Consider the following 24,385-nt stretch of genomic DNA (forward strand, 5'->3'; position numbering starts at 1 on the left):
CCCGTCAGATCACTAAGGTTAAGCAATGTTTGCCCCGGTTGCATTCTTGGCACAAAAAGAAAGATAACTAGCATATTTGGTTATTTATTTCTAATCTGCTCTGCTTTGCATCGAGCCTACCTGGTTCAGATTTAACTTTATATGTGAAGTGCCCATATATGGACATGATATTGGTCATATCACCACCATATTTGCTGCAATAGTGGTCCACTTTTACATATGCTACTGAATGGCAAAATCAACCAATGAAACAGGATACACTGCTTAAATACACTGTTATAAATCTGCATACCACTGCATACCAAACAGAACAACAACATTTGAATTTTGATGAAAGCAACTTATTTCAATCTCCTATTAAATTTTATTTCTTTACTTCATGAAAGACTGAATTTTAGACGCAAGTCTTCATTTGTTCTTTTCAGTTTTTCAGAATTCCTTGGACCGTTGCGTCTTTCAATACGTGAGTTTTCTTCTGACTTGAATGCTCTGGTCCATACATTTCATCTTGGTAACAAAAACATGTCATTTAAGCCCATCGGTTGGACACTTTTAGCCGTTGTCTTGCTTAAAATGTGAGTACATTGGTAATTCTTTTGTAGAGTAAGGTTTCGTCGTTTTCGATTTCTACATTGTTTACTACAGAGCAGATTATTTTTTGCCCCTTTGCACTGCTTACATCTCTGAAGTATTCTCATTTATGGACAAACGCTGAGGTTCCTTTCTACGGTTTTGATACTCCACAGTATGCGTTATCATCACGTTGATTAGTAAATGTCTTTCGCTCATTCAACTAAATTTGGTATCCATGTTTACATACTATATGGATTAATTTTTACAAAGTTGGTAGACATTTGAAATTTTATATTCACAAATCTTAAACAATTACTATCATTGTGTACATCACATATGGTCTTATCATCTAGTTGATGCTAATTAATATTGCAATGAAATGACTTTCAAGATATTCTGAACTTTACTTTGTTTCTTTTTAGGAAAGTCACTGACTATTCAGTAAAATAAAAAAAAAATCAATAATGTTATATTTTATTAAATATATTATATTGAAATAATATGTGATGAATAACAATAAAAGGAAGAGATAAAGTAAGGGAATCAATAAAATATGAATGTGTATTCACAATATTATACATGTATTTTATGAAAAAAATTAAAAAAATTAAATTATATTTCTTATTTAATACATGTGTACAGTATTTACAGTGACAATAAAAATTTATCAGCAATTTTCTTATATAACTTTAAAAGATGACAACTATACCAGCAATATTCCGAATGCTGAAATGTAAGAAACTTTACATTAACAGACCAAAAACAAAAGTCTTTGTTAAGGGTTAAAATGTATGTGCCGTCTAAGATTAGTACAATTTCATTATGTTCAGAAATACAATTTCATCGTAAACTATATAACATAGATAGAGGTTTTTTTGGGGTTTTTTTCGAATGCATACATCATAATTATATATCATACATAAAAACAGTCAAATGATAAACATCAGAGAAAAAACAAAGGAGAAACATTTGATGATTAATTCAGGACAACCCAATTATTCTAAAAAAAGTTTCCATTAGGGGGGGCCAAATAAAATATCAAAAGCACAAAACAATTATGACAAAAATGACGAAGTAGGAAATAGGAAAAAGAGTAATAGTCAAACTTGCGTCACTTTAATCCTCTACGCAAACACTTTTCTTTTGTCTTGAACCTTACTCTTTTTCTGTGATCACTCAAAGGAAGGAATTATGCTAGTACAAGTTTTCTTAATTTAATTAATATTATATAATATCTTTATTTCTAAAAATATATCAGATCACCGTACAGAAATCGATAAACATCAAACTACTTGAAACAACAAAATAAAAATTAAATTAACTTTTAATATTAATAATCGTTTAAAATTATTTTTAATTGCATCATTTGTTCATGTTTTGTACATTCTTGTTTTATTCATTTTGGACACTTTATTCTTTGGTTGATGGCATTAAAAAACTGTGGTGGAAACAAAAACTTTAAATTAAAACAACTAAAGTAAAAACAAAAGTTAAAATTACAGAGATAAACCAAATAGATATAGATGCTGTTATTTCTATTATTGCTAAATCATTAAAATATATTCTTTCTGGCTGTTTTACTTTATCATTTCAGTTAAATTCATTGCTTATTTTATTTGTATCTTCATTGAGATCCAACCATCAGTAATTTGACTTTTGGAAACAGAGGCGCTGCCATTTTAATGATTCCATGCCTTGTTGGTATCACTTCTCTGTCACCCCGTTCGTCCTAAATTTATTTTTACCATTAAAAACACATTCACCAGAATAGCTTGAAAACTAGACAAGGCCAGCCCAATATTGTCCGGTAATAGGAGAGTTGACTGTACTGTTGTAAGTTTCATAAACTATTGCTACAAATACCACTTGTACTCAATATTGTTTTCATAATTCTCTATTGTTCTTTATTGTTGTAACAAAGAACAACATATGTAAGTATCTTTTGATCCATTTTCATTTCTATCTATATTTTTACTAGAATAAAACGCATCCTTAAATAAAAGATTTTTATGTTCAAAATCCATTAATTATACCAGCATATTTTTTAAAAAGCAGATTGTAACGCTTACATAACTTTTTGAGTGTGCTTTCTAAAAGCAGATCTCAAAAATACTATTTAATAGCATTTTATACTTAATTTCTGCATTTTAAAATCTTTTTATCATTATGAAACTTCAAATAATAGGAGGAATTTCAACATAAAATGGAATCATGGGCATTGGATACTTGGTATTTTATTTTTACTTAAATCATTTTTTTAATATTAAAAAAAAACAACTAAAATTTTTTTTGGGTCTGTCGAGCTAGAACAATTGTTTTTTAGGCTAGTGATAATGCAGTAATTACAGTAATAAAAGGTATATTAACAATGACAAGTTTGAACTTTGTTGTTGGAATAATCTCTGGCTGTAAAAACAATCAAGATTGTTAGTTGTATAATCTCAGTACATAAATCCCACATGGTTTTTCTATTTAATACATATTCCTCAATTGACAATAAAACTCATCTGACGCCTGAACAAAACAAGAGATTAGCAGAATCGATCAGCAAGTCAAAATCTGATTGCGATTTAATCTCTGTTCATTTGATTTTAATCATCTCTACAAAATTTATTTTACTCAATACAATCCAACTTTGATTACTTTGAGTCAAACTACAAACGTTGATCTAAAATTTCACTTTTATGATTTTAACTAAAGATGAATTGGATTTAAATTATATTATTTTGAGATGTTTTTATCATTATAATAAATCTGAATACTGTAGCTAATCCTAATAAGAGTTGATTAGTGTAGAGTAGTGTGTTCTATTTTGCTTGTTTGATTTTTCTGTGTATAACTACAGTACAGTATCTCTCTTTGAGTTAAGTTGAGTGGCTTGGTGATTTGCGGCACAGACCATAGCCATACATTCAATTCTTAGACCATTGTTCTTGAAGAAAAAAAATGGAAGTCCATTTTACACATCTGACTCGTGTGTACTTTAAAGAACCCAGTGCATATCTTGAAGAATAGTAGGTTGCCCCAGTGCAATGGTCCATTATCCCCAGCGTTATGGTTGGCACTGCACTGTGGCTGCCGCGTGTTTGTAGAGGACCTAATATATATTTTTTGAATTGAGAAAGAATAGATTGATGCAAAACGCATAAATATTTCCTTTCCCAAATAGCAATTTATTTTTTCTTACAAAAGTGATTTTTTTACAGTCTAAAGTATACTTCATGACTCATTTCCTTCATTGGAAACTTTTTAAACACAGCATTTTAAAAGATAATTTTATTATTATTCACTGGGTTGAGCCTGATTTTTTCCACTTGCAAACTTTTTCTATTAAACCAACTAGCAAGTGAGCAATTTGGCAAATAAATTTCTACAAAACGATGAACACAAATTGGCAGAAAAATACAACCAGCAAACATGAACTAGTTTTAACATTTTCAACTAGCATTTTTTATGAAAATTGCTGGTTTACTAGGGTAAATTTTGAGACTTACTGAGCGATTTTCTATGCCTGTAAATATACATAATATAAATTTACAGTGCATAAAGAAACTGTAAACTGCCCAATGATACACTAAATATTTAATATTTGTTACTGAATAATAATTTATATAACTAATTTGAATTGAATTATATATATACACTATAATAGTAATAGCCCCCTCTTCTGTTTGATTTTGATACAACTTTGTGTCAGTTTTACACAGCAGATGAAGCAATTCACTCAATTTCATTTTCTTTTCTTTATTAGCTCCCTCTAGAGTTTCTTCTTATGTCTTACAACAATAAATATTGCATTTTTAGTACATTTTGGATTGAATATACCCAGAAATTTTGTTTCTAAACACTAAAAAGTAGTACTGTAAATCTTCTAATTGTAACCCTGGGTTATTATTCTTTGATTGTTTTTTAGGCTGGGTTACTATTAGAAGGGGGGTTACTATTAGAGTAGTGGGTTACTACTACTAATCTTAAATAAGGCACCTGAAAATAGTAGCCCACCCCAACTTTTCCGGTCAGCAAATCATAGCAAAATAATAAAACAGTACGAATAAATAATTTGTTTGAACTTTAACTTTATTTTCTAAACTCAAAAACACTCAATCCTCCCCACTCCCGAGATCAACATGCATTATCTCCTTATTTTCAAAATTCGGCTGCATCATAAACGACCAGTCTTCATAAATGTCATTTTGTCAATAGTTTTTGTGACTCTAATATTAACCCCCATGGGTTACTATTAGAGTAGTGGGTTATTATTATAGATTGACTTATAAGGTTGGTTACTATTAGAAGGGGGGTTACTATTAGAGTGTGGGTTACTATTAGAAGATTTACGGTATCTCTTCTTTCACCCCCCCTCCTCATCAGTGCCTAACAAGGAGTAGATGTAATATTACCTCATCAGTGCCTAACAAGGAGTAGATGTAAAGAGTAGATGTAATATTACCCATTTTTAGCTTTTCTAGAAAAGATTAAAACTAATACCTGCCTGTTTACACTATTCCTATAAACATTGCTTTTTTTGTTGCAATTTTCAGCATATAAGATATTGCCTAAAGTGTTTTAAAATGGCTGGTATGTTTATATTATATATGTTTATATTATATAAGTTTATATTGTTCACTCCGTATTGGAAGTTAAGAATTTCTGTAATCTTTTTGAATGAGCCATATTTTATTTTACGAGTTATAGATCTTGACCACATTTTTCTACCACCCACATTTAAAAAAAATATAATGTCTAGTTGTTTTATCTCCCGTAATAAATCATAATAATAATGATGTGAAGTACATACACAAAAAATGCTCTTTCCCTAAACAATTTCAAAGGATTAATTTCTTCTTAATTTAAGTCTGTTTTGTTGTAGTGAGTTTTATAATTGTTTAGCTTTTCTGTTTTAATTTTATCTACTAACTAGAATATCTATTAATTCATTAATATAATTTTGTTATACTTTTTTCTTTTTCAATGTATTATTTTCTTGTTTGTTCATCAGTTTCATAATTGGTTATCCGCACTTGGCGGATAACCCCTTGTTATTGTCAGGATCTTTTTTTTTCTTTTTTGGTTATCCGCACTTGGCGGATAACCCCTTGTTATTGTCAGGATCTTTTTTTTTTTTTTTTTTTTTTTTTTCTATATTCTTCTTTCTTTCCCAGAATTTTGTTGGCAGCATATCTCTAATTCTTGCTAACATAAGATTATATAACTTTGTCAGAAGATTGACCTCTAACTGTAGATGTGCAAGACACTTTTTTCGAGTCGCGCAGCGTAAGTTACGCGCGATTTTATGAATTTCAATGATTGATCATAGATTAAAAACCAAAAGTCATTTTGTATTGAAACTTGGTGAAAATTGAAGTCATACTATGCGCAAACTTTCTATGGATTAAAAATTACATGTTTCACAGAAAGTTACGCGCGCACGCGCGTTTAAAATTTTAAAATGCGAAAAATCAATTTCTAATCAACTTTCTACGCGTTTCAGGTCATTTTGAGCATTTCAAAAATTCCCACGCGTGCGCATTTTGTTTACGCGTGCGTGCGCACGTAGCGCAAAAACATCCTTTTTTTGCTTGATTTTTGTTTTTTCAGTCTTTTTTAGTAAATTTACCAATTTTCAATCAATTTCGACTTAAAATCACGTCACACGAGCACGTAGAATTGGATAATTTGCGCGCGTTTTTGATGAAAAACTTCAAAAATTCGTCAAAATTAGACCTTTTTTTAAACTGTCATAAATTCTAAACTACGTGGTGAACTTTTTTTAAATTACATATTCTGGAAGTAGATGAGTTGTATTTCTCGAATCATGCATTGATATGGCTAACCGGACATTGTGACGTCATCGTATGGCCACCCGAATATAAAATATAGGATTTTTTTCTCTTTCGTCAGAGCTCTTCAAATTTAATAGAGCGCATCTCTACTTATCCATATTCCATTTCCCTCAATTTTTTTATTTTGTCTAGGTCAATCAATTATCTTTCGCATGATTTACAATTTTTAAAATTGTTATGACGTCCATGTTCAAAAGCGTCAATAACTTTGGTCACTTCTTTTCACCTATTCTGCACTGTATGTAGTACGTATACAGTATATAGTGTATACCGTATATGCTTAGACGTGACAAAAAATAGAGAGCACAGTAACATTTTTTCAAGGGCATAATCGTTTTTCTGCGCGCAATGTTCTAACGTATGACGTGCACGTGGCTTTTGCGCTGCGGATAACCTAACTCGTCCGTAGTGACGAGTTCAAATCTAGTTGTGATTGTAGTTTTATTTCTTTCATACGGCCTCGTGGAAGAACACATTTTGTTGTGAACGAGTCTCCGTTTTAAAATAAAGATTTTATTATTTTTTATTATTATAATGGTTAATGATTTTAAATGTATATAGCGCAAAATACAAATAGTCTCTATGCACTGTTTAGCACAAGTGTGAATATGAAAATGTTGATGTAAAATAAACCATGAAATAGCCTAAAAAAAACCAGAAAAAGTCCGAAAACGGAATCTCACATCACCACACTGTTTCACTAACTTGTCAAGACAAGCTAGCTATTTATTCACAAGTGTCATAATGATGTGAGCATCTGACTATCCTGCCTAACAAACAATAAAATGTATATGAAAAAATAATGAGTTCACACAGAACGAAACACCAAAGGCAAATAGTTCCACAATTTTGGAGCAGCGACCACGAAAGATCGCTCCCCACATGACTTCAATCTACACCGTGGATAGTCAAGAGTGGTTAACTCAGACGTTGACCGGAGGGAACGAGTACAGGAGGTCGCCAAGCGAAACTTGATTAACTCTGAAATATACGCTGGGGACAAATGATGAATGGATTTGAAAACAAATAAAAGAACTCTGAAAACAATACGCTTTTCAACAGGGAGCCAATGGAGACGACGGAGAACAGGGGTGATATTATATGTATAATATCCAAAAGTTTAATATTCATTTGATTGTATAACACAAAAATCACTAGTTTTTAATGTAGGTCAAGGTCAAGTTCAAAATGAAGGCTCACCATTAATACAGAACCAGTACATTTTCTTCGCAGTTTCAGATGTTCTTATTTTTTGCAAATTTCAGAATCAAAATTCTCTTATTTCATAATTTTTAAAATTGGTTAAAGACACCTTCCCTACAATTTGTGACGTTTTTTAAAATAATACATATATATTACTTTAAAAACATTAAACCAGGTCATTCCTTGTCTTAAATGTACGTTTTATGGTAAATTATGATAAAAAGTGAGAAACAATGCACTACCTAAGTAGCTCGCAGCGAATGACCTCTCATGGACGGTCTTTAGGCCTAGCCTAGCTAGGCTTAGTTTTGTAGGCCTATCTGGTGAACATTGGTAACGTACCAACATCGTACGCTAGCTATATACCTAGCCTGACGTTGTATAGTTACTGCATTAATTGTTTTTCTATTTTTGCCAGACTCCGTTGATACAAATTGGGGAAAACCCGGTATTTTCGCTGAAAAGTTAGGAGTCTCCCATTTCTTTTGGCCTCACGATCGTTCGAAAAGTGGGTGAATTACAGAAGAAAATCAATAATATCAATCCGTGCGCAATGCATTTTGGGATTTATCGCGGGCCGCTATAATTATTAGAATTGACTTATTTTTCACATTTTTAACCATTTAAAGACGAAGAAAGTTATCGCAATAGGACCATATAGTATTATTTTTACATTAAATATAGTTTGTGATCTTAAATTAGATTAGATTAAAAAACGTAGGGAAGGTGTCTTTAACCTTTTTTTTTATTGTATTTTATGTACAGTTCCTAGTAGGTTTATCATTCTGAAGGTCGAGAAAGAAATTCAAGGATACAAATATAATAATAAACAGAATATTCTTCTGTTTATTATTTATTAAATACGCAAATTATATACAAAATATAAAACAAATTAACAAATTAATGGATACAGAATATAATAATTCAAGATAATTAGTATAACGTCATAAATCAACAGTATCAACTCTCCATATTTTTTACTTCAGATTTATAGTAGAAATGTTATTGGATATATGGCGCATTATGCTTTTCAGTTTTCAGAAGTTTTTTGGGTGGGTTGATGTATTGATATCTGGCTGTCGTTGAAAGGCCTTATAATAAGACTTCTCATAATCACATTACATCCCTGTATATATAATGATAGCTACCTTTTTTAATGGAATTATTCACTTTATCAGAGGTCATTATTTACTTTTGATAGAGTTTTATGATGGCATTATCTATCCTTTCTAATTTTGTTATTTTTTAAGTTTATTATGTTACCTATCACTAAAACAAGTAAAATGCTTTTAAAATACAGCTTCTTATTTTTATAATATCATCCTGGTACAAAGTTTCTTTTGTTAATCAAGCTAATTTATAATTATAGAACATGCGCTTTTATGATTAATTCTGTTGATAGATAGTAGTAATAAAACAGAAAACTTTATGCTTTCAACCAACTCTCTCCCTAATGGTAATTTGACCTTGATGGGGGCTTCGTTTTGTTAACAAAACAATTCAATCGCAATAAAACACAAATATACTTGTAAATATCTATCTGCTTTATTGCAATTATGCATAGATAGATTTTATAGAGAGGTATAAAATGATTGGCAAAGTCATTAAATATCTTGCACTTAAACCACTGTATTTAATTTTCCACTTCGATTGATGTAACAATGCAATTTACAAACAGTTTTTACTGTTCACAATGTGTTAATTTTGGAAAGTGGTGGGGGTATTGGTATTAATGATGACTACATTAGCTAGTTAGTTGTGGGTTGAACGGCTTGGGGCAACGCATTGTATGTGTTGGAATTATACTCAGGAGGTATATATACAGAATCCTGACACATATGAATGATCTTATAGTATTTTCATTTATACTTTGCCTACATCACAAATTCAATAGAATTATGATTCATTGTATCTAAAAATACTCTCCAAAAATATGGGGTGGGGGAGGGGTATCCATTTCTGCTGGCAAAAAATAACTATATAATATATAAGAATAATATAATATAAATAGGCCAAGTACCCAAATTCAAATCATAAAAAATTAAACACAATCACTGTAGTACAACTTGCACTTTGATTGTTGAAATAATGACACTCTGAATTTATACTAAATTATATAAGTGAATAGTTTATTGATATAAAGTTTGCGGTACACCACGTGTATTAGTTCTGAAAAGAACTGTTGAGTTTCTCGACGTTTCGATCAATGTACTTTGATCGTCCTCAGGAGTGAGAATAGTTTATTATTTATAAACTTTTCCAAAAACTTTTCCTATTCTGGACTACCATTTCCATAAGTTCTTGTCATGGAGTTTCATTTCTTTTTTGCTGCACATTTTTAGCACTTTTCCACTATCAAGTTATTTAATGATTGTCACATTGTAAAAATGAATACAATAAACAAAGAAATTAAACATTATGTTAAATATTATATGTAATTTTTCATACAATCTTAAATATTTGCCTATCCATTATTTTCTTAACTTTGACAATACGGTGTATTAACCTAAACCAAACATTGTTATCAAGTTATTTATAATTATTGTAACATTGTAAAAAAGAACACAATCGAAAACCAATCGTATTATCAAAAGCACTTTTTAGGACCACTGAATGAAAATGCTTTTTGTATGATTAGTAATAATATACAGTAAAACACAATTACCATTTTATAGATCATCATAGACTTTCTATATTGCATTTAAGATTTTAATGCATTTTTAAAAGAGGTCTCGATTTGATTGAAGCCCTAATGTTTTTAGTCTTTGGAAAATTGAAGGCACTAAAGAAGTAAGAAAATGAATTGGTTCTGCTAAAATACATTAAAGATGTATTGTCCCTTGAAACACAAAAAAATGAAGGTCAGAATATTCTAAATTTAAATTGGCCATATCAAAGTAATATTAAAGTTATTCACCTTAAGTCGAAAATTCGAGCCAAAAACAACAATTTTACGTAATTAACAGCTAAATTAATTTGATTACATTTCGTCTGGAAAATCGTCGCGAGTGAAAGTAAACAAAGATTTCAAACCATGATTATACATTATGCATGATGCTAATTAGGATTGTTTACAACTCGTCACGGTTGAGAAGGTGTTTTCACACAGATCGCGAGGAAGTTTTATGATTATGCATATAGAGTAGCCAAATAAGCGCGTTGCATTATGAGATATGTTTTGATCGAAAACTTTGACTGGAAGTCAAAGTTATTTTTTTAACCAAAAAACGTCTGTATTTCAGTTAAATGATTTTTTTTTCGACTAATTTTTGGTGAAAGTTAACAACTATTATGATACTTCAAAATGACCTACTTTTTTTCGAAATCTTTTATTTTTTATTTTTTTGGAATTTGACAAAGGGACAATACATCTTTAACTAATGGAATTGACAATAAAGAGTGGTATGATAGGGGCGTCTAAACCTATAGCCAGTAGACATTTACCTTCATGTGGATGGGTCCCCAATTTGGAGGAAAACACTGTAAAAATATGCTTGAATGGTATGATAGGGGCAGGCTTAATCTATAGCCAGTAGACATTTACCTTCAAATGGATGGGTCCCCAATTTGGAAGAAAACACTGTAAAAATATGTTTGAAATATATCCCGATTTAAATTTGTCCATTTTATCTTTTAAAAATGTTTTTTTATTTGTTGTATTGCATATTGTTTAGTACATCACACACAAGCAATTCAGTCCATGCGGCGAGACACATGTCATTCCAACTCATTTACATAAATCATGACAGTGCAATGCTGTGGTTGGTCTATTGCATTATCAGAAAACATTGACATAAACTATACTTATTTTCTAGAAGTCTCACTATACCAAAAACTTTGAAAAGATCAAGTTTTATTGATCAAAAAGCAGTTATTTTAGCAATATTTTAGAATGTTTGTAATTTTAAATTTCATTCAATATTCTGTATCCTTTAATCTTAGAAAGATACATCCAATATTATTTGATTAAAAATAACTGATGCTAATTATTCTGAAGGTTAGATATGAGTAGCAATCAAATAAGATACTCCCAATTAGCTTCATTTTAACAAATGACAAATGTGTCAGTCACAGTTTGTACAATTGTCACAGGCTCAATTTGTACAGAGTTAATTTTAATTAAAGATAATAAAATTAAATTTAAAAAAAAACTTTAGGGAATAAATGTGAATTTATCTCTTTAAATTTACAGAACACTTTTTTTAAGAGAAATGTTTCTCTAGCCACTGTAAGAAAGCATTCCATCAGTTGGAAGTGTTTTTAGCTCTGATAACAGGTTTTATACAACTAGAGACCTAATTAAGTGACAGTGGATGATTTGAACAGCGCAGAACTAATAGATCATGTGTATCACATTCCATTCAATTTGATTTTTTTCAACTGTTCTTTATTTCTACATATACCACATATGCATATGGAGGATGCATATTTTAAGGTTGGTTGAGTTTGTAAACATGCTATGCCTTCCAAACCTGGCTTCTCTTCCATTCGACATCATACCCAGTACCGTTTTGATTTTACGAGCATTCGGAGAAAATACCTCACTACTCCTTAGCCTGTTGCGCAAAATTTTCAACATACAATAGTATTTCCAATCATTAAAATGGGAGGAAATAATGCATGGAACTCAACCAATCAAATGACAAGGCTATACTTTAAGATGTGATAAACGTGAATAGTGTATTGTAAATCCTTTATTTTAGAGAGGCTGTTCTATATCTCTATTGTTCTCTTTTATCATATATTTCCATCAGTATAAACATTGGTTTTGGATTGAAGTAATTTGCAATGTTTTTTGCCTGATTAATTGAGGCTGGTTTGGGTAACAAACACCATTATTAACATAGCCTCGAAGCAAAGTCTCTTTAATATGATAGATTTGATTTTCAAAGAGCAATATGAGGGAACTTAACACTATTCAAAGCTATCTTCTTAATGACTATTTTTTATTGTTAGAATTATTACATCTCCCGGATGGCTAATTAGACAAAACCTACAATCTACTTTTTAATCTTAAAAAAAATCCTAGTCAATTCTTCGTCCACTTCAATTGATTGGTTTTGAGCAAGATAAAAGTCATTACTATCTTTTATATCATGGGTTGATTGCTAATTTAGTCAAGGTATTTGATCGGCAAGCAATAAATATGATATCTCACTTTAGTGTCTACAAGCTGACAATCGCACAATCCAATTAATTACTCTACAACAATTCGCAAGCAATTGTGAATTTGAATCTAGCTTATCATATTTTGTCTTCTGTTCAGATTATACATCCTTTTTTTTTTGTTAACAGAGAAAACTACTGTGTTTAGGGAGGTATAAAACCTCCCTGCTGTATTGCTCTATAATTCCAGTTCACTATAGGCATGAATTTTAGATATAATATGTGGTTAATTATATATCAATTAAAAAAGGGGAAAGAGAAATCTGACACAAAGAAAAACATGTCATGTTTATACAAAGTCAACTGATCAATCTGTCAAAGTGAGAAAACTGCCCGAACAGAGATTCGAACCTGAATACTTCTGCTTGATATGCAGATGGTGTACCATAGACCACTTTCATGATATGATTCAGATCCGATTGGATAGCGACTCTTTTAACTTTATACCCCTTTTACACTGCCAAACTTATAACAAACATGTGTCGTGTCCGAAAAAATATCCATTTCACACCTGATTCATTAACCTGAGAATGACACGGGTTACGTATATTTACACTGCTGCAAAATACCAACCCGTGTAAATGTTCTAGATTATTCGAAATATCGCCCTCTCATGCATGAAGAGACACCCTAGTAACGGTCTGCTCATTATACTTCCTACAATTTTGGCAATACAAATAAATTGAGTCTACTCGTGAAGAATAATATTTCTTGAACTAAAAATGACAATAACCATAAGTTTTATTTATTAAATAAGCGAATAAACAAATTCAATCTTATCTTAATTGTATGTAAATTAAATACTATAGTGAGCGAGAATAGCAACCAACCGGAAAAACATATGCGGGACACGCAAGTACACAGGTTCGTCCCTTGACTTGACGCTGAATACATTCCGCATCACGTACCCGGGTGGTTCAGCGTCCCGGGTAACTTTTTATGCCGTTTACACTGGCCTACATTTCCACGTTTCTGTGTCCCAGGTACGACTCGGGTTACATAAATCCGGATAAACTCCTCATTTTTGGTGGCGGTGTAAAAGGGGTATTAGTATTATGGAACAGCACTAGTTTTTAAACGGCTTAAAATATAGGTCCCAATGTATGTATGTTTTTTGTCATTAATTTTATGGAAAATAGTTTAATTCATCAGAGAAAATTCTATGTAATGTAACTTTTTATTAAAGAATCGTTAAGCTTTCATTGGCACGCTGAATATACGCAATGCATTTTATAATGTCCATAAAGTAAAGTCAAATGATCGTATATTAAGTAATAACAACACATTTGCATGTTTTAGGATTTGTAAGTCTTAAGAAATAGGGATTATATTAAGATATAAAGTCTTTTTACATGCAGATGTTGGCCAAATGTTGTGCATCTTAACAAAGAAGGCTGGTCCCAAGGTTAAGTTTATTTATAATTTAATAAGCATGTTCATTGAATGTTGTCATTTTTCGGTGTCAAAAGTATATATGCTTGTTAATTATTGTTACCAATAAGTTATAAAAGAAAAACCCAAGTACTCCATAAACACCATATACACTGGTCATTTGGGACAGTGGACAACTAAAAAAAGTACCACACTAACAAATATACCGCCCAAAAAAGGGCCACACTACTAAAAAATTGCGACACTAAAAAAAGTGCCACAAAAAATGGAGACACTAAAAAGGGAATTTCAAGCCTGTTGAAGAAGAAAATCTTTCAAAACCATATTACAAGACAAAAATTAAGAATATCAATTTACTGTTGTAAAATATGGACAACTTGGCTATCTATATTGTTATGAGTTTGTATTAAATATATAATTATTTGAAATTAGCAGTTTCCAATCATGGCCCTTTCAGTATTAGTCCTTTTTTATACAATAATCGTACAGCAAAGTCATTTAGATTAGATTACTTTTTCTGTAAGGTTTTCTTTTTCAAATTGTGTTAGCAATTTAAATTCTTTGTTATAATCCTTTTGTAATATTGCATAATATAATAAATGAAATGTAGACATTGTAGTTTTAAAAATAAGATCATTATTAGCCAAGAACTTAAAATACTTTTCAGTATTCTTTAATAGCTTTCAGTTTAATTTGGATGAAATGAAAAAAAAAGCATAATGCACTTTTTATTTAGTATTATGACTACTCTTCCTTTTTTTATATTAATGTTGAAAAGCCACATAATGCTTTTCTTATTTGCCTACAGATTTACCAGGACACTAGCATAATTTTCGGTATAATTTGGGTATAATTGAAACCTTGTAGTAAATGTTTATTCATTGCATTGATTATTCTTTTATTCTTCTGTTGCATCCAAGTGGGAACCAGACTTTACTATGGTCTCAAATTATTCAAAAAACAACTGAACGTCTAAAATACTGCCACCTTTCTAAATGGCATTATCAAAGTTGCTGATACAAATTACACCTTATTTTGCCACCAGTGTCAACAAATTTTAATAATTACAGTAACTTAATTTCTAATACACAATATCACTTATAGAATAATAACATTTTACAAATTGTAACCAATTTGACCTTTTCCCAAGAAATCTTTGATTAAAATGTGCTGTACCAGCAACAGGCCAATGTGATGCAAGATGCTTTTGAATGTGCATGGTATTATCTTGATATTTTATGGGCAACTCTTTGAAAGTTAGCACATACGGTAATAGCAATTTGTTATTGTTCCAAGATTTTTTTCAAGGTTTTTAAACATTTTTATACGACAATAAAATCTTAGGGAACTGAAATGTGTACAACTTTTTTCTGTAGTGTGTTACAGTAGATAAGTTGTCATTATTATGTTAGATAGAGGGCAGTATTTAAAATGATTACTTTCCATAAGATTAAAAACTTGTATAATGCTCACAGCTATATCCTTCTTTTTCTAAATCTCTCTCTCTCTTTTTTTGCTATCCCTCTTTAGTCTTAGATACATCTAACCCAAAAAAATCCAAATTAATAATAATTATATCAAATTTAATAATCAAATTTAATATAGATTTTCGATATTTATAGACCAACGTTTTTTCTTTTAAATAAATAGCATTTGTTAGTTATTCTGTGAATAATTCATCTGCTTTAAAACTGTGACATTCTTTGTATAAAAAAAGTCATTAGCATATTAATTTATTAGGTAGAATAAGGTAAGCAATCATGATCACACTTTTGTCAACGTGATTATCTAGGCAGAGACTAGATCTCAAATTAAGATGAAATATGATATGAATCATATATTTGGAGTTGTTATGGCTTATTACGAGCACGTATCATTCTTACGCAATTAATCTACTGATTAATACGCCAGAAGCAAAATTCTCCAAGTAAAAGAATTCAGCCAATTAAGACTCGTCTCTTTTCCTGTTTGATTTCATCTGATTGTATGAAGTTTGATTGAATCTAGAGGCTTAACAATCTGGAGTGACAAACTCAAAGATGGTTTTAATGTTTATCCTCTCTGCGATTGACTTCAATTTTTGTAGTTACAGTTCAGTACTGGCTTTTCAATACTCGCACACGTTTCATTTCTTGTTTTTTTTTTTTGTGTGGTTGTTGTGAGTTTTTGAAGTGCGTACTTGAGTGTATTCGACTAAGACCATCATTATGTCAAGTAGATTAGTATACTTGAGTTGTTTAATTGCTTGTTGATTCATTACTCTTGTGTATAACCATAATAAAACACTATTTAATAAGATTCAGGATTAAATTTATTTTGTTGAATGAAAAATGGTAAATAATTTAATTTAAGATTCATTCGCTTGTTGTGTGGTTGTGGTGGAAGGAGGTTTTAGTATGGTGGTGGTGTTTGTGAGATGGGTTTTGGTGGAAGGAGTGTTGGTTTAAGTTTTGTGGTGGTGGTGGTGGTTGTAGGATTGAGTGTAGTAACATGTTTGGTATGGAAAGATAGGTTGATATTGATCTTTTGTCAAAACAAATACAATAGAAAATTTAATTAGTAAATAATAATTTGTTTTCAATATTTAAGATATTATCTACTCCCATTATAACAATGAGGGCTAGATACCATGTGTATGGATATGTAATGTATTCATACTCCCTTGTACTATCATGACAAGAACATAGATTAAAAAACATTCATACCATTCAAGACAAGGACTATAGGCACCGTTGTACCATCTTGTCATAAATAAAACTAAAAATCATCTATAGTATTGATAGTATAATGTATTCACTGGGCAAAAATGAAATACATTACAATATTACTGTGAAGTGTAATGTATATGTAAATTCAACTGTAGTTTAAAACTGCCTTTTTTTAACATCTTAATCTTGCGTTTCACAATTCTGTAACGCAATATAAAAAAAGCTGTTAACAAGGTGTTATTAATTGATATCATTAGCAAGAGTAATAGAAAAATTGAACCAATGTTTGTAATTTCATTGAACGAATTGCTATAAAAACCTGGTAGTTCATCCGTAATTAATTGCTCTTCAATTTGTAGATTTGATGGTTCTTCTTCTCCGCATGTAGCCATCTCGTAATACTCTCCCGTGACTATCATCAATCGAGATTGGTCGTTGTATCAAAATCAGGTTTCTTCGATTCCCTCGACGAGCATAATTCATTATAAACTGTTCTTGGTGTCATTTCATTTTTGTCATCTAATTTAAGGGTATCAAATCTGAGTGAATTGATCAACTGTTATGCTCCTGTGCCTTGATGCGCTATAGAATCGTATTAGAATTTAATAATTTAAACCCTATGGGAGCGAAAAATATGATGCAAATGTAATAACAGAGTCTGGTTATTAGCCAATCAGTGCCGAGATCCGGCTGTTAAGTTCTCGTACCTAGCTTCGAGACTAATCGAATATTCATAAGTGAAGGGTGATCTTATGTTCTTATTTGCTTTCGTTTGACTCAAGTGTCTAAAATAAATTGCTAATTTTTATCAGCGTTTTTTTTTATATCAGTCATAAAACATGACTTTTACTTTAGTAAATGTATGCATTGGATGGCGTTGACTTTGTCATTTAATGCATAAACAAGATGTTTTGTGTTTGACATATTGTTATTGCTTTTATACCTTTATTTGTAACAATATAAAACAAACTATAATAGCCAGACATGTTATGAATAATAATGATATTTTGCAAGGTATTTATATCTGTAACTCTTTGAATACATAATTCTTATTTTATCCAATATTTTTTACATTTTATTATAACTATGTCCATAAATATGATACAGTTTTCAGCTTTAGAATTTAGAAGGTTTGTATAGAATTTTAATCCTTCTTATATGTTTTTGTAATAGATATTTTTTATATCATAATAAGGTTCTTTTTTAATAGGATTTTAATTTAATCCGATATCCATTAAACATTACAGGTATGATAATCAAATTACCAATTTTGACTATTAATTGATTAAATGAATTACAGCTTTTCAAATGATTTAGGATGTAATGTAATATAGAATCATTGAAATATCTGTAAATTTGAGTTGATTGTTTAATGTTGATTGTTCACGTTTACAAGAGAAAGTTAAAACAGAAACAAGTGTGAATAAATAAAAATACAAAATTTTGATTGTTGCTCTCAAACGCAAAATAATGTAGCATACCCTTAAATTTGTATTATTTTATTGGTTATAATTTTATTTTTAGTTAATATTGATAAAGGTTTAAAGAAAAATAATGAAATTGAATAATATAAATATATTTTTATTTAATATAAATTGCTTTATTGGGGAATTACCATATTAGAATACACACATTATATTATGTTTCGCAAAATGGTTCTAAAATTCTTATGAAACGAAAATCACAAGTATATTTCTCTTAATTTCTTAACTTACAAAAAGATAAATAATTGATGAGGCATATTGATATCTAAGCCGGCTTTTACTGCGCATTGATTCACACAAATACAGTTCTTTAATTGTCCGACGGTGGCTAGTTAAAGTTAAGTAGAACATGTTTATTTTATAAACCATTAGATTGCGTGTAGACACCAAATTGACTCATTACCAAGCCTATCTTACCCTAGAGTGGGAACCGTGTACCAGCATGCCATCTGGCTCTGGACTCCGGAATTTATCATGAAATGTTTACCTAAGATTTGCGACGAGTTTCATTGCTTTGTTAATGAGTAGTCACAAACCCAACAAACGTATGATTTAGTTTCAGGACAGATTTACTTATTTCAATTGCTTGCTACTGAAAGATGCTTGAGAATTGTTAGCTCTCATAACACCTGTGAGTTTGAAAATATCAAATATTTATAGGCAACGACTGTATTGATTATACAAAATCTGATAAAATTCTGTTGGCAAAATTGACGTTGAATATCGATCGGTACTTGATTGCGCATTTAGGCTATGAAGCTTCATGGTTGAGCGATCTTGATTCTGTATTTCCTCTTAACCAATTCAGTCATAACTATACAGGATAAGTTATCATTTATTATTGATTATTATACAAGCTGGGTTTTTTTTATTCCCTCATCATAAGTATATTTCATTTCGTTTATGTCATTACAGATTTGTTAGAGTTTCAAAGATAATTTTCGAAAACTGTTTTTGTATTCATCTGAAAAAATAACCTTTGACCTTTGTTTGAAACCCATTTGGGGATACTGTATTCTGTCACTTAGTCACATCGCCCTCAATAGTTTTTATGATTTTGTCAGTTTGACTAAGTGTCTTCAAAACCAATTAGTATTCACGATAAAACTGAGACAATTAGATCCAGAATATTTTGTGACCGAACTGAGCCATGTGACGGAAAAAACACAGTTTTTATAAATTCAAGAAATATCAGTATAATAATAAAACTTTAACCATGTAAGCAATTTGTTCACTTCAAGACTGTAAGACATACAATTAATTAAAAATACTCTATATACAAACAACCTAATTTTAAAAAACAAAACTTGTACAATAACAAAAACTCATGTTAATGACCAAAAACTGGGATTTGAACTCAGGTTTTCTAAGGAAGTGTCAAAATGAAAATGTTTACGCTAAATAATGGTTTAAATACTATGATTCAAATGATGTTTCATTAACAATAAGAAATCATTATTAGCTTATGTAATGCTATATTTTAATCAAACAAAGAATCTACAAACAATGTAAATTTACGGAACGTAATATCAATGTCTCGTCTCTGGGACGCCCTGTCAAACCATCCAGACTTTGTTATAGATTCTTTAACACTATTTAGTTTCTTATATCTATTCTCTATCAATTATCTTATTTTAACCATCTTACGAACAACGATCTGTTAAAACGACTTTGCTTTGTGGGTCATGTATACGCAGAACAAGTAATTAGAAACGCACGATATAGAGTACGAAATGGGCTCGGAGTGACAAGCATACTTGGGAGCATCATGGGCCACCAGATAGCTGCATTCCTAGGAGACCACTTCGCACCTGCATAAATTGGCAATTTCAATTAGATCCTATACAAATATGTATAGTTTTCACTTACCCATTAGCAGCTCATACTCACTATCACTAATGAATATTCATGAGACTACAAAAGATACAAATTCATAGAAAGTTTCCTAAACACAGATAAAAATTAGATATAAAAAATTGAAGCTGACATTTGCACTTTAGCTGGTATGAATTTCAGCATATTTAGACGAGACAATTAACAAAAAAGGGCTTTTAAAGATATATAGTCTATTTCATGTCTAGCTTATGGATTCCAATACATTCATTCATACAACATTCATTCAACTTCTCCTATCAGTATCCTGTAATACACACCCTTCCCTTCCCCTTCCCTTCCCTCATCAAGTAGGAACAAACTGACATCATCATTTCTTTTCAATACATGTGCACAATGATAAACACCAGTAAAAGAAAGATAAAAGATGATATACTGTACAGTATAGCAAACATTAGATTATCAGTTGTTGGGATCTGTTTTTCCACAACAAATTTTGTTTTGTTTTGTCAGGTTACACAGTATCTTTGTCCACAACTTTTTCTATTTTTCTACTATCTTTTGTGTTTTTGTACCCTTTTCTCTGATCTCTGTTTGCTTTTTGTTTGACTTTTTCTTCTAAACTGTGTAGCTTATCCATCTCCCATAATCAATATCAGGTCAAGATATTAAGTTAAACCAATTGCTTTTTTTCTCTCTCTACTAATCCAAGTTGAATTTTGTAAATGTTAAATCCTCTTGCTTGATTTTCAATTCAGCCAAATCAGCCAACTAAAAATTATTGACAACTTGTCGAATTTGAATAGTGGTAGGATTTATTTCTCTACTCAGGATTTAACAAAATCCAAAATCAATTTTGAGATCAATACCTATAAATAATTAATTTAATCTGGTAGGCCTACATTTTATTCTTTTCTAAGATTAAGATTAGATAGAATATAGTATATATTCTAAAGCTACAATTTAAATCCTGTGTTTAGTATTGGTATTGTTTAGTTTTCCCGCTTTTAGTTGAGGTTATTTGTTGTACTGTTGTTAAATAGGCTGACTGTTGACTGTTGTAACTATCCTTTCATTATTAAAGTCCATATTTAGTGGGGAGTTACATTAGGATCAAAGCCCTGTTGTTAATTGTTTAGGTTGTTGATGCTTCTTGTTAATAATCTTAACATAGTATATCCACCTTGAATAGAGTGTTTCTATTTGGTATTTTAAGATGTTGTATAATACACCAATTAGACACCTACCTATGTTTATTACTAGGCTTTTATAATCCAAGTTGTTTTACAACTAGAACACAATCTGCTAAGCCTAAGAATAAGGGTCTGTACAAGAATATTCTGAGTGCCCTCTAAGCCTATTGTTTTTTTGAATTTTCTGAATAGGTAACTACTAGTTGATTTTATGTTATATGCATTGCTCCCGGCCATGAGGTACATTTAATCTCCACCATGGTAGTAAACAATGGATTTTAACCATTGTCTGATCCCCGACCCCTTGATTATCACAATATGTTACAGAACAATGGGCTATGGTGGAATTTAGCCACATATTATAAAGGTAAAATCCCATTCAAAGTGATAGATTCTATTGTTCAGAGACCACTGAATGGATGGGCAGAGTATTAGCTAGCAAAAATCGTTACTACTTTAACGATCGAATACAACATGGATACAACTGAGATTTTACCAATCTGCTTTCGATAGTTTGTTGTGTAACAGTGTGGGCTTTTATTGATTAGGTCTTGGGCCATCTTTTGTTGTTAATCTTAAGTCCAATCATGTCTCTACATGTTTTGCTTTAAGAAAGGTTTCTTCTAACTTGTTTTTCTGAAAGAACTGTAGACTTAGCATAGAATAAAGGAGATTTTCTACTTAGTGTGTAACTTTTTTTGATAACAAGTTATGGAGTAGCAAAAACATGACTTGTTTGTTTCAAATTTCTTTTCAAAAGTTTATCCGATTGGCAAGTTTTAAGTTCTACTAATTATACATAAGTAGCATTTTGTAGATATTTTCCCTCCTTTTTTAAACAACAGATATCAACATGTCCTTGAATCAAAAGTCAATGTTTCTTATTTGTTTTACCAACTAATGTAATAATAATAATATAATAATAATACAGAAGATGAATAATTTTATTTCATTAGGGGATAATCTGTAAAACCAAACCTTTATATATTTTTAAAACTGACAATAAATATATAAATATACTTTACAGCAAGCAAACCCGCACATTGCAAGATAGCTAGTTAGAAATTACAAAAATGTTAGATTACATTAATCAACATTATTGATGTTCTGATAATTAAAAATATTTAACAACCAGCTTTTGTACATATTCAATATTATTTACAAAAATGACATTAAATTAATATACAAACAGTTTGCAAAAGTTTACTTTACAAAATAAAACTACAGATTTATTTTTGTAAACTCTGACTTTTAACTAATTTATTATACTATTTTATAGAGATTGGTATAGAATAGTATAGTATAAATATAGATATTAATAATTAAGAGATTATTAAACTATCCCCAGGCCTCAAATAAATATACAATATATTAAAAGGATAAAATAAACATATAATGGTACCTAAAAATAAATAAATAAATAATAATAAAATTTACCTAAAATATAGATTTCTAAATATTTTTTTTCTTGGTTCTTCTAACTTTTCTTTCAGTCATCCTTTCGCTTCTGCAAAATTAGGAAAATTAATTTTTTTCTTCTAAACAAAGATGTCCCATAATACTGTACATTTTCACATACAGTATTTCCTCCCTTTCAATGTTTTTTTATCTTTTTTCTTCGTACTTAATGCTATTTTAAAACCTATTTTCTTCCCATGTCAATAAGATCTTTTTGATGTTTGTAGAGTTTTATTTTTCTCGTACACAAACATGTTATTTTTTTTTCCTGCTGTGTGGTTCTTGTGTTAACTTTTTCTCCCTGTTGTTTAAGCTGTTTTGCATTATTACTATTATGAATTACCTGTTTTTCTTCAGAAACAAGGGTATTCAATATTTGTTTTATAGCATTTTATGTTTATCACACCAAACTAAACTCCCTACATGTTCCCATTCTTATATATTTCCCATGCTGTGGTAGTTGTATCCACAAAGTTTATGTTTTTATCCCCCTGTTGTTTAAGCCGTTCCAGGTACACAAATACCACAGAATGAACTCACCAGGAATGGTTTAAAGAAGTACCTAATTTGGAAGAATGCTAACAGTTTAATAAAAACTTTAATTCTCTTCAACAACATCTTTCTTTCACAAAATTAGGGTATTTATATATGTGCTGAATGTTATGTATCACACCAAACTAAACTCCCTACATGTTCCCATTCTTATTTCTTTTCTCATGCTGTGGTAGATGTATCCACAAAGTTTATGTTTTTATCCCCCTGTTGGTTAAGTCGTTTCAGGTACACAAATACCACAGAATGAACTCACCAGGAATGGTTTAAAGAAGTAAAGTAATTTGGAAGAATGCTAAACAGTTTAATAAAAACTTTAATTCTCTACAACAACATCTTCAGCTTACCATAATTAGGGTATTTATTTATGTGTTGAATGTTATATATCACACCAAACTAAACTCCCTACATGTTCCATATTCTTATTTCTTTTCCCATGCTGTGGTAGTTGTATCCACAAAGTTTTTGTTTTTCTCCCCCTGTTGGTTAAGCCGTTCCAGGTACACAAATACCACAGAATGAACTCACCAGGAATGGTTTAAAGAAGTAAACTAATTTGGAAAAATGCTAAACAGTTTAATAAAAACTTTAATTCCCTTCAACAACATCTTCAGCTTACCATACTGTAATTAGGGTATTTATTTATGTGTTGAATGTTATATATCACACCAAACTAAACTCCCTACATGTTCCATATTCTTATTTCTTTTCCCATGCTGTGGTAGTTGTATCCACAAAGTTTTTGTTTTTCTCCCCCTGTTGGTTAAGCCGTTCTAGGTACACAAATACCACAGAATAAACTCACCAGAAATGGTTTAAAGAATACAATAAAGTGAATTAATTTGCACACTAAGTTTTACTAAACACATTTTATCTATCGAAAACAACTTAAAATATAGGATTAGAGTGAAGATATAACCAATTAGTAGATTGTTATTTAAATGATAAATTTGTGGGTTGGTATTTTAAACTGTTTGCCC

The 24,385-nt window shown here is 30.4% G+C and overlaps 1 protein-coding gene across 1 annotated transcript in view; it reads left to right on the top strand.

Annotated features, from left to right (window-relative positions):
• Positions 1 to 24,385, top strand: part of LOC144837823 (putative RNA polymerase II subunit B1 CTD phosphatase rpap2) — a 50,718-nt gene that overhangs the window by 11,898 nt on the left and 14,435 nt on the right. The window contains exon 8 of the mRNA XM_078693096.1: positions 426 to 575. Coding sequence (XP_078549222.1) covers positions 426 to 575 — 150 coding nt within the window. The remainder of the gene's footprint in view (positions 1 to 425; positions 576 to 24,385) is intronic.

The sequence above is a fragment of the Antedon bifida genome, chromosome 3 (genome assembly GCF_963402885.1).
Source record: "Antedon bifida chromosome 3, ecAntBifi1.1, whole genome shotgun sequence".
In the NCBI taxonomy this organism is placed as follows: domain Eukaryota; kingdom Metazoa; phylum Echinodermata; class Crinoidea; order Comatulida; family Antedonidae; genus Antedon; species Antedon bifida.